The following is a 13,334-nucleotide window of genomic DNA, read 5'->3' on the forward strand; positions in this document are numbered from 1 at the left end:
GTGAAGCCTCTGTATTTGCTCTGGTGAAGTCTTCTCTTGATTGTAGACACGTCTGTCTCCTGGAGAGTGTTCTTCTCTTGGCTGGATGTTGTGAAAGGGTTTTTCTTCACCATGGAGAGGATTCTCCGATCATCATCACTGTTGTCCTCCGTGGACGTCCAGGTCTTTCTATGTTTCTGAGTTCACCAGTGCGGTCTTGTTTTCTCAGAATGTACCAAACTGTTGATTTGGCTCCTAATGTTCCTGCTCTCTCTCTCTGATGGATCTGTTTTGTTCTTGAAGCCTAACAATGGTCTGTTTCTCTTGTATGAAGAGCTCCTTCGACCACATGATGTGGTTCACAGCAACAGCTTCCAAATACAGTCATCTCCAGGCTTTTTACCTGCTTAATTGATATAGAAATAACGAAGGAATAGCCCACATCTGTCCATGAAACAGCTTTTGAGTCAATTGTCCAATTATTTATGTTTCCTTGAAAAAAGGGGAGGTATATATTAAAGAGCTGCAATTCTTTAACCTTTCCTCCAATTGTGATGAGAATACCCTCAAATTAAAGCTGAGTCTGCACTTTAAGATCAAAAAATTGTGCCTGCGTCCAAATATATATGGACCTGACTGTCAAATCTTCACTGATTTTTATCAACTATATGTAAGAATAACTTTAGTAATATTTTCAGATGAACAATCTCATTGATTTATATTAAAAGCATTAGAATTTCATCATATAAATTTCAGCATATGCACCAAATTAATATTTTTGCTCAGTTTGAGTCTCTGAATAAAATTGAGCTGCCATATTCTCACTATATTAGACTAGGAGCCATAAAAGCCTGATGATCAAATAATAATATCAATTATTATTATTACTACTAGTACTTATATTGCTAGTATTGCAATAATAATAATAATAATAATATTCTCAATTTTTTAAATTTCAATTTTAAATTAAATATAACATTACTTTTAAAAATAGCATTATTATAAATTACAACATTATTAAATCACATAAGTTTCTATTATTATTATTATTAATTAAATAAAATTATAATATTGTTAAATCAAATAAATAAATTAAATGATTACTATCCTTATTAAAAACTACTAATAATAATATATTATAATGATTATTTAATAAAAAAGATGAATTCAATTATTATTATTATTATTTTAAAATTAAAACTAATCATAAAATACATTTATGAAATCAAATAAAGTAATAACAAATAAATGATATTACTATAATTAATAATAATTTATAAATACAATATAAATGATCATATTTTTGTTACTTTTATTAAGTAAATTCTTACTATACTATTAATTAAAACTAAAACCAAAATAATGCATTATAAATTATAATGATATTACTTAATAAAAATGATGAATTCAATTATTCCTATTATTATTAAATCAAATAAATAAATAAAGATGGAAGTGCCCTTTCAAAAGATCTGAGTTCATAAATAATGCCACTGCTTTGATGAATCAAGCCGCGTGTTCTCCGGGCTGATGCTGTGGGTTTGAGGAGACACCTTGAGGAGCGGGTGGATCTTGTCGACGGGCAGCGCTAGCGGGTTCCTCCTCTTCCTCTTCTCGATAGCAGCCTGAGCGTCTGCGATGGCCCATTTCTCGATGGGGTGCGGGAAACTCCTCTGCACTCGCTCCTGAAGAACAGCAGCACATGTGAGGAACACACAAACCACAGCAGACACAGAGATCAGGGGAGGACCCAACACTGAGAGATGAGCGACAACACAAGCACAGAGAGAGCATGATGAAGACGAGGATGATTAGAGACAGGGCTAGGCCTGGGCGATATATCAATAATGATAAATAGGCCTGTATGATAACAACTTTTTGTTGTGTGATATATCGCTCCAGAAATAATTGCGATAAGTGATTTTATTGTCATTTTAAGACCATTTTATGCCACTGAATATATAATCATAACATAACAGCATAATAATGCAAGAAGGCCTACACGCTTTCAAATGACAACAAACTTTTCATTCTTAAGAATATTTAGATCATTTAAATTAAGTATCAGAATAAACTTGAATAAATAGTACATAAACATTTTCTAACAAAAAATATTTTCTTTTTTCTTGTTACTTTGCACTTTTTGTTAGAAAATGTTCTTAGTGCTGTCAAACGATTAATCGTGATTAACTGCATCCAAAATAAACGTTTGTGTTCACATAGTGTGTGTACTGTGAATATTTATTATGTATATATAAATGCACACACATGCATATATATATATATATATATATATATATATATATATTTCAGAAAAATGTTGTATATATATATTAAATATATTTATTCATAATATAAATTATATTAATTTAAATATAGACAAAATAAAAATATGTGATCCTGAGCACAAAACCAGTCATAAGGGTCCATTTCTTTGAAATTGAGATCTATACATCATCTGAAAGCTGAATAAATGATCTTTCCATTGATGTATGGTTTGTTATGATAGGACAATATTTGTCTGAGATACAACTATTAGAAAATCTGGAATCTGAGGGAGCAAAAAAATCTAAATATTGAGAAAATCTCCTTTAAAGTTGTTCAAATGAAGTTCTTAGCAATGCATATTACTAATCAAAAATTAAGTTGATATATTTATGGTAGGAAATGTACTAAATATCTTCATGGAACATGATCTTAATATCCTAATGATTTTTGTCATAAAAGAGAAATGTATAATTTTGATCCATACAATGTATTGTTGGCTATTGCTACAGATATACCTGTGTTATTGATGACTGCTTCTGTGCTGCAGGGTCATATATATACTGTATGTGTGTGTACTTCTATATACATAATAAATATACACAGCACAGACACATGTATATTATGTAAACAAAACCTTTTATTTTGGATGCAATTAATCGTTTGACAGCACTACTTATATTATTATTAATATTATCAGGAAACACAAACCTTCTCTTGATTTGGAACAATATCACTCATTAAAACATGCAGAAACTAAGATTTTATTTTTTTAATTGCGATATTGATTTTGTTAAGGAAAAATGACTGGAAAGGTGTAAAGAATTCAAAAATGTGTTTGTCATGTTCTGACCATAGAGAAGCGTCTGGGTTTATAACTCTCACATTGGAGCACAAATCTGTCTTTAAAAATCTGACATTTATCCAGATAATTATCGATATCTACTGATATCGCCCAGTGCTAGTCAGGGCTGTGATGGAGGAGGAGGAGAGCATGATAAACCAGCTGAGGGTTTAACATCATCTACAGCACAAACTAAAGCACCTGAGCGACTCACAGCGGCGTCTGTGAGCAACAAGCAAACACAGCAGCAGTTAGTCAACATCAACACACACATTCACATCAGAAGCACTATTCAGATGCGTCGAGTCCCAAGATGCTCAGCATCACATGACCGTGTTTCTCTGCCTGATTCCTCAAACTGACAGTAAAATATTCATCAGATCTCAATGAGTGAGCTCATATTTCACCCTAAAACCAGACAACAAATATAAGCATAAAGTGCATCAGTTATGCTGAACTATCAGAAATTATGTGTAGATTTTGTACATTTACTTCAGCGGATTGGATTTAGTCAGATTTATTATTGTTTGATTGTCAGATTACTGCATTTATTTGATCAAAAATACGGTAAAACATGTGATGTATTATTACAGTGTTACAACAGCTGTTTTCTGTGTGAATATGTGTTAAACTGTAATTTATTTCTGTGATCTGCAGCTGTATTTCCAGCATCATTCCTCCAGTCTTCAGTGTCACATGATCTTCAGAAATCATAATAATATACTGATTTACTGATCAACAAACATTGCTGATTATTATCAATGTTGAAAACTTAAAACTTAAAGTAACACTTTTATTGATCAAGGACGCATTACATTGATCAAAATTGACAGTAACAACATTTATAATGCTGTTCTTTTAAACTCTCTATTCATCCCAGAATCCTGAAAAATAAAATATATATCAGTTTCCACAAAAATATTGTGCAGCACAACTGTGTCCAACATTGATAATAATCAGAAATGTTTGTTGAGCAGTAAATCAGTATATTATTATGATTTCTGAAGATCATGTGACACTGAAGACTGGTGTAATGATGCTGAAAATACAGCTGCAGATCACAGAAATACATTACAGTTCAACACATATTCACATAGAAAACAGCTGTTTTACATTCTAATAATATTTCAAATTTTGTAAGTATTTTTGATCAAATAGATGCAGTCTTGGTGAGGAGAAGAAACTTCTTTCAGAAACACTAAGAAATCCAAATTATAATCGATATGTGTGATGTGATTTCATGATATCAGGCTTTTTTACTGGAAATGAGTGTGGCGCTAATAGAGCAGAAACTGCAGAAACTGTATGATGATGAGCCTGAGCGTGTGCCGCGGTTAACGAGACGGTTAACGAGGTTCACCTCCACGTCCTGAACGGTGCGCGGCTGAGCCTGACAGAGAGTGTTGAGAAGCACCAGGATCAGGCCCTCGATGTACTGCAGCGCCTCCTGCTGCGACGACAGCTTCGGGTGCACCTGACTCAGCACCTGCAACACACACACACACACACACACACACATCAGCACAGAACCATGACAGAGAAAATACTTTCAAAATAACAAAGAAAAAACTTACTAAAAATTAATTAAATCATTAAAATAAAATAAATAATTGTAAAACAAAAAACAAAGCAACTACTAAAAATTTAATCATAAAAATGTAAAATTTAAATTAAATTAAAATGTAAAATATGTATATTAAAATAAATGTATATTAAAAAATATATATTTTTGAAAATACAATCAAAATAAATCACTTACTAAAAACAAAATAAATAATAAAAATGTAAAAATAAAATACATTTTAAAATACAAACACAATCAAAATAAAGCACTTACCAAAAGCTTGTCATAAAAATAAAATTGAAAAAAAAAGAATTATATATATATATATAACAAAACACTTAAGTTTATTAAATAATCAATATGTAAAATTTAAATAGGTAAATTAAAATGAGCAACATCCAAGCAACACAAACACCAACATACAACAAAATTACTAAAACTTTAACTAAAATGGAAAAAAATTCAAATAAAATTTAATTTAAAATATTTATAGAAACTAGACACCTAAAGACAAAAAAAACAACAAAATTTAATAAAAATGACAAAACACGCACAACAAAATTGCTAAAACACTTCAATAAAAATAAAAATAGAAAATATTCATAAAAAAGATTTTAAAATATTTATAAAAACTATAATAGAAACCTAAAGACAAAAAACAAATAAAACTAAAAATGACAAAAAACACAATAAAATGACTAAAACTTTAAAATGAAGACAGAAAATATTGAAAAAAACAAAAACAAATTCAAAATATTAATGAAAACTACAATATTATCTCAAAGATACTAAAATAAACTAGTGAGAACGTCTCAAATCAGACGAGTGTCTTTATTCTCTCTCCCACCTGAGCCTGTGTGTGTGTGTGTGTGTGTGTGTGTGTGTGAGAGAGAGAGAGAGAGAGAAACATAACAGAAACATAAAACATTTCAGAAAAGACCCAGACTTCAGGGAAAGAGACACAAATTCACCCTTGGTACGACCAATATTGAACATGCCACAAACTACACATACCTCGGGCTGAAGATAAATGCAACTGGTAAACTAAATTTGGCTGTGAATGAACTGAAAGAGAAAGCAAGAAGGGCCTTTTACGCCATCAAAAAATCTATCCAAATTCAAATACCAATTAGAATCTGGCTCAAAATATTCCAATCAGTCATAGAACCTATTGCATTATATGGCAGTGAAGTGTGGGGTCCTCTCCTAAATCAGACAAAAATCCTCTTGAAGCCCTGCATGCTGAGTTCTGTAAGAGCATCCTCGGAGTACAGAGGAGCACACCCAACAACGCATGCAGGGCAGAATTAGGCCAATACCCTCTACTAATGCACATTGAGAAACGAGCCATCACATTCTGGAAACACTTAAAAATGAGCGACCCCAACTCTTATCATTTTAAAGCCCTTAAAAACCATGAAGTGAACCCTGAAAAAAGTCCCCTGATTCAGATGGTCCTGAAGCTGCAAACACAGACTAACATGACTAACATCCAGCAGCAGGACACTCAAATAATCAGCCACAACATTTGGCCCAACCAAATTATAAAAGAACAAAAAGAACATTATCTAACCTATTGGAAAGAAACAACAGTGAGGTGAAGTGAAGTGACATTCAGCCAAGTATGGTGACCCAAACTCGGAATTCGTGCTCTGCATTTAACCCATCACGCGTGCACACACACAGCAGTGAACACACACACACCGTGAACATACACCCGGAGCAGTGGGCAGCCATTTTATGCTGCAGCGCCCGGGGAGCAGTTGGGGGTTCGGTGTCTTGCTCAAGGGCACCTCAGTCGTGGTATTGAGGGTGGAGAGAGCGCTGGACATTCACTCCCCCCACCTACAATTCCTGCCGGCCGGAGACTCGAACCCGCAACCTTTGGATCACAAGTCCAACTCTCTAACCATTAGGCCACGACTTCCCCAGAAAAACAGAAAAACAAAGTAAACTTGAATGTTATTTGGCCCTAAATAGAGATTACACAACTGCAGAATATCTGAGTACAGTGAAAGACTGTAAACTAAGAAGACAGATGACGAGGTACAGACTGAGCAGTCATACTCTGACTATAGAGACGGGCAGATATCGACAGCACTGGCTGCCCAGAGAGAGCCGCATCTGTCCATACTGTACTCATGGAGAAGTGGAGACAGAGCAACACTTCCTCACCAGCTGTCCTAACTATCAACACATTAGAGAGGCATTTGATCCACAATTTGAAACACTTTACCCTGACTTCAAAATGTTAAACAAGAAAACACAACTTCAGTATTTATTAGGTGAAAAACAAGATTGTATCTCACTAGCAGCAAGATACATTGATGCCTGTCACAAAAAGAGGGAGGAGTCAACAAATCAGTGATGCGCCCACACACTCACACACACACACACACACACACACACACACACTCTCACACACACAAACTTTTAAACTGTTCACAGAATTCTAGAATTGATTTGTTCCATTTTGTATATACATGCTTTTTTTTTTTACATACTTGTTCTATATTTAATGTAAACACTATGCTTTGGCAATACATTGTAACAATTGTAATGCCAATAAAGCACATATTGAAATTGAGAGAGAGAGAGAGAGAGAGAGAGAGAGAGAGAGAGAGAGAGAGAGAGATCCTTCAGCTCCCACAATGAGATATTTTTACAAACGCAGTCTAATCTAGTTTTCTAGCGAAACATGCCTGAGGACATCTTCCTGTTGAGACATCGCTCAAACACGACACACACTCAGTTCCTCATGTGAGTCTCGGTGTGTGTGTGTGTGTGTGTGTTCATCAGTGTGACGTCTGCGCAAATCCACAACAGCACAGCAGAGTGACGGGCAGCTGTCAATCACTCTGGTCAGAGGACTGCAGGAGCGCACACACACACACACACACACACTTTACCCTACTGTACCAGAGTACAGGACTGACGTCAAACACGCTCAGGTCACTGGGGCAAGAAACACAAGCCAGAAATCATGCCGTTACTGCTACACCAATAAAACTAACCTCCAGATCTCAGATTCATCTAGAGCAGGAAAAACTAATACTTCATCACAAAAATGTCAAATTAAATTAAGAGAAATATAAAAACCAATCAGAACTAAACTAACCCTAAAAATGTTAATAAATAATTGCAAGATAAAAAGTTTTAAAAAATCATAAATGTAAAATTAAAATAAATTATTTTAAAATACAAACAAATCGAAATAAAGCACTTACTAAACATTCAATCATACAAATGTAAATTGCTAAATGAAAAAATCTAAATAAAACACTTTGATTAAATCATACAAATATAAGAGTTTTAAAACAATATGGTAAAAAACTCAAAAGTTAATTATAAATGTAAAATTAACACGAGTAAATAATTTCAAAGCTAATAATCACAAACATTTAAATTTAAATACATAATTTAAAAATCAAAATAATCAAAATAAAACTTAAATCATAAAATTTAAAAATGAAAGTAAAAAATTAAGATAAAAACTAAAAGTTAATTAATAATAAATACGCAAAATTAAAATAAATAATTAAAAAAAATCAAAATAAAACACTTAAGTTAAATAAATCATACAAATGAAAGTCAAAACAAATTAAAAATATACTTATTAAAAGTTAATTTAAACATCAATATAAGACATTTCAAAATAAAAACAAATCAAAATAAAGCTCTTACTAAAATTATTTAAATAATAAAAAATGTACAATTAAAATAAATAACTAAAATAAAAAACAAAATTATAAGTTAAACAAATCATAAAGGTCCAATTTAAAAAATAAACAACAAATACTAAAAAAAAGATATATTTTAAAATAAAACAAATATTTTATTTGTTTAACGGCAAGTCATGTGATCATTAATCAAAGAAACACAAACATGTGAATGTGTTGTAAAATTACTGAAATTTTAAATCAAAATCTCAGAGGGACTTCAAGACAATATTTGAGCTGAAAAGAGTTTAGTTTATTCGTTATAGTTTAGAAAATGGTAATAAAATATGACAAGAACTCAGAGTTAAACTGATTTCTCAAGGATCATGTGTAGGGCTCGATCGATTATCGGAGCCGATATTGGTCATTTTCAAAACTGATTTGCCGATAAAATAATGAAATTTTGAAATGCACTGTGTGTGAATGGCACAGACGCGCAGTGTTGCCAAATAACTTCCAGAGAAAGTTGCTAAAGGAAGGTCCATTTGTTGCATAAATGAACAATTTATTAAATTATTCATTTATTATTATTACTAAACTGAACAATGTTATTATTATTGAACACTTTTTATGTTATTATTATTAACATTTATTTAAATGTTATTATTAGCAGTTCCCAGAATTAAAGATGTGTTTAAAAGCATTTAAAGAAAGTTTGTCGTCAGAGCCCTTATTATTCTTAATTTTGACACTAATTTTCATCTTTACACCAGACACATATATCGGTTATCGGTCTATTTGATCTGTAATAATCAGTATGTGCCCTGAAAAACACATATCGGTCGACCCCTAATGACTCTGAAGACTGGAGTAATGATGATGAAAATTCAGCTTTGGTCACAGAAATAAATTATAGTTTAACAGATATTAACTTAGAAAACAGCCATTTTAATTTATAATACTATTTAACTGTTTTTACTGTATTTTTGATCAAATAAATGCAGCCTTGGTGAAGAGAACAGAGGTCTTAAAACAATCTTCATTACAAAATCTCCAAATTCAACTCAATAACAACAAACGAGACGCACACTAAACCGCAGCTAAAAACTGAAGATGAGCAGCATCCACTGACGGTCAATAAACATCAGAATAGACACACTTCTGTTAATCAGACACGTTTACCAACTGCTGATGATCTTAACAAGGCCCGATATCAGCTGATTGACCAGGTCAACAACACATCACATGACGGTGAGATCAAGGATCATACGATCAACAAATTAAAGGAACACTTCACTTAAAAAAATTAAAATCCTCAGTTCATCAGAGATCAGGATGAGTGTGTTTCTTCATCAGGTTTGTAGAAATGTGTCTCTGCATCAGTGTCTCAGCAATGGATGCTCTGCAGTGAATGGGTGCCGTCAGAATGAGAGTCCAAACAGCTGATAAAAACATCACAATAATCCACACCACTCCAGTCCATCAGTTAACATCTGGAGAAGACTAAAGATGAAACATCCAGCATCAAGACGTTATTAACTCAAATACAAGTCCATAATAACTCTTCCTCCAGGTCTGGTCTGAATCAGGAGAGAAATCTGCACAGATCAAGCAGCGTTTACAAGACAAAACAGCTCTAAACAAATATGTGGCTGGATTTTGATGTGAGAGACAACAGGAGATGGACTTCTTCACTGGAGGAAGCGTTATTATGGACTCGTATTTCAGTTAAAAACATCTTGATGGATTCTGTATGAGGGCAAATATGCGGCCCATGAGCAGGAGTGTTCTGAGTTTTGCTGTTGCTATGGACTCAGCGTCACAGAAAGAAACAGCAAGAAGCTGCCAAGCACAGTAGTGTGAGCGAGTGCGAGCTGAAACTGCATCCAGAGCGCTGCCATGTTGGATCGGCACACAGCAGAGAGGTTCACGAGATCAGCAGCTGTGAATCTGAGCATGAACACAGACGCACGAGATCTCATGGACGGATGATCATTAGCGACAGACCCATATTCAAATGATATTCAGCCAATGTGAGATCATCAGCTTGTGCCATTTCAACATTTGACAATCTTTTCAACAGATATGATTTATTATGCATTGATAAGTCATTTCTTAAATCATCTGCATCATTTACCAGAGATACACGTCAATAAATAGCAATTAGGCTAGTCAGCACAACAAGCTGTCATGAATACAACCTCACAGGTTTCATAAGTCTCAATATCACTACATAATAAATTAATAACTTCAACCTACAATTATATAAGTGTATCCAACTTACTAGATATAGCAAATCCCAGCTGCGTGATTTCTTATTTCATCACAAAATGTAACTACATTACCACCTAGCTTTTTATACGAAGTTGCATATATAATTATATCCAAGTTGATCTGCATTCATACATTAACTCTCGTAAACTGATATATACTATATAGCAAATCTCACCTGCTTTATGTTGTTATAAACGTACCGATATCATTGTCTGGCTCTAAGAACAGATATCTGACAATAAGCGCAGAAAAATCTACTTAATTCAAATTGAAACAAGTTTTCATTCCTCAATGACAGACATTTGTTCATTTTGGTCCATTCCTCAAGACTTTATCTCTTTTGCATCTCCAGTATTTCAATTTAAGGATGTTCAGATATTTGTACCGGAAAACAAGACAAAAATACTGATTTTTTTGCAGTGCGTGCAACATTTAATGCCACAATTTATGAATTTGACTTTCTGGTCTGATTTAAGACTTTTTAGGCCATAATTTATGGAAAGGCAAATTATCCCAAAAAATTTGAAAACCCCAAAAACTCTGTAACTGTATTACATTAGTGATTATCGGTATCAGCACGTCATTCCGTCTAATTTTAAAATCTACTGATGGTTTGAATGGATAGAGTGCAATATTTTGAGTAAATATTGGGAACAATCACAACATAGATCAGCAGTTTTGTGTGCATCTCATTTCGGGGTGTAACGGTACACGTATTCGTCTTTCGGTTCGGTATGCTGCCGCACCAATCAAATACAGCATTGTTTTATCCACTGCATGAGTGGGACTTTATTGGAAACTTCTATTGTTACTTTTGATAAGAAACAAAGTCTCATCTTTCAAATTATGTCCATTTTTTTCAGGAAATTCAAACAATAAACTGTGTTTTGGCACTCTTTGATGTGGCGCGACAGATCGCCGTATAAACGCCTCAGTTCGTGATCATCTCTTACTCTTTACTACTAGTTATAAAATATAACTAAAATAAAACATGAATTAACATCTGATGCCTCGTCTAATCGCTCAATCTGTGTTTCAACCACAGAAAGACGTCATTAAAACAAAATATCACGTAGCATTTCATTTACCTCAGGCAAGTCATCAGTGTCCACAGCTCGTTAGATCTATAGAAATAAAGTCTAGAGAAGGGCATTTCACGAAAAATAAATAGTAGGCCTAATTGAATTTAAGTTTGGGCTCTGTTGTTAATTGTAATTAGATAGTAATGTAAAACGCTCCCTATAGTTTAGAGCAGAAGCTGAGGTACATTTGTATGCCAAATAAATTTTTAATTACAATTAAATCTATTTAAAAGGGTCATATGACCATGCTAAAAATAGCATTATTTGGTGTAATGCAATGTGTTTATATTTACATGTATATATTTATTTTCAAATAATTTATATTATATATAAATATATTTAATATATAAAATAAAATTCTTAAATATATACATGCATGTGTGTGTATTTGTATATGCAAAATAAATATACACAGTACACACACATATTATGTAAACAAAAACTTTTATTTTGGATGCATCATATGACCCCTTTAAAAATGCACAGTAAAAAAATGCAACTGCATATTTTCCAGATTTTCCAGAAATACTAAAAATACTATTTTCTTGAAACTACATCAGACCAACAAAATTACCCCAAACATCGTCCCAACTAGTCAAACAAAGTTGTCTGAACAAATAATTTCATTTTGTTGAAATGTTAAGGCTTTGTGAGTTCCCAGCATGCACTGCAGCATGAATCAATTATGCAGTTACTGTTATAGGATTATTGTTTTGCTGTTTGCTGACTTCAGTTAAACTTGTGTTGTTGTTCTGTCTTTATTGCTGGTTATTTGTTGTACTGTGATGTAAAGAGCTCATCTTTTTAACATTTGTTGACTGTTCTTGAGGTTTTGAGGCCTAGAGTATGTTCCACCACTTCTATCTGTTTCCTGGATATCTTAGTCTAGTAAGATGTTTTCCAAACAAAGACACTGTTGTCAACATATTAGAGTTATCCGTTAAGGTTTCTATAACAATTCACTGTTTATCATTCAAAAATAAACATAAAATTAAAAATGTGGTGACTACACCTTTATTTTTCCATCCAGGAAACAGAAAGAAATGTATTACCTCAACGACAGTAATTGTTATTTCAGTTGCTGTGACAAGAATTTTTCTATTAGCAAAATAAGACAATCAGCATTGCATGAACAAACAAACTGGCATTGGCTAAACAAAGCATCTTTACTGAGAACAACTAAAAACATCTTGCATCCGAGAGCTGACCTCCATAGACAGCAACACAACTGAAGTGTTCCCAGGTCCAGGTCCATTTCAGTTGTGTTGCTGTCTATGAGAGGCTCAGAGAGCTCTCGGATTGCATCAGAAATATCCTAATTAGTGTTCTGAAGATGAACGAAGGTCTTACGGGTTTGGAACGTCATGAGGGTGAGTAATTAATGACAGGATTTTCATTTTTGGGTGAACTATCCTTTAAAATAAAGTGTTATCAAGAAACCGTTCCGAGCAGGAACTGACTTCTTTCATATTTATCAATTAGTATGCAGAAAACTACGTCAGTATATCATCATAAACACAGTGTATTTGTCTTGTGAATGTAAACAGATGAGAAAGAGAACACACATGTACAGTATTTTAATATCTGTGTGCGTTCGGTGTTAAAGAGACAGCAGCCTAATAAACGCACCGCCTGTCATTAACATTAATCAGAGAACAAAAGAAGAT

At 33.2% G+C, this 13,334-nt stretch overlaps 1 protein-coding gene across 2 annotated transcripts in view; it reads right to left on the bottom strand.

Annotated features, from left to right (window-relative positions):
• LOC306855242 (son of sevenless homolog 1-like) overlaps positions 1-13,334 on the bottom strand; it is a 73,884-nt gene that overhangs the window by 59,060 nt on the left and 1,490 nt on the right. For both annotated transcript variants that reach the window (XM_079393782.1, XM_079393781.1), the window contains exons 2-3: positions 4,449-4,574; positions 1,533-1,664 (exon numbers count right to left, since the gene is read on the bottom strand). In XM_079393782.1, the coding sequence (XP_079249908.1) occupies positions 1,533-1,664; positions 4,449-4,574 (258 nt within the window). The remainder of the gene's footprint in view (positions 1-1,532; positions 1,665-4,448; positions 4,575-13,334) is intronic.

This window comes from Barbus barbus (genome assembly GCF_936440315.1).
Source record: "Barbus barbus genome assembly, chromosome: 35".
Lineage (NCBI taxonomy): Eukaryota > Metazoa > Chordata > Actinopteri > Cypriniformes > Cyprinidae > Barbus > Barbus barbus.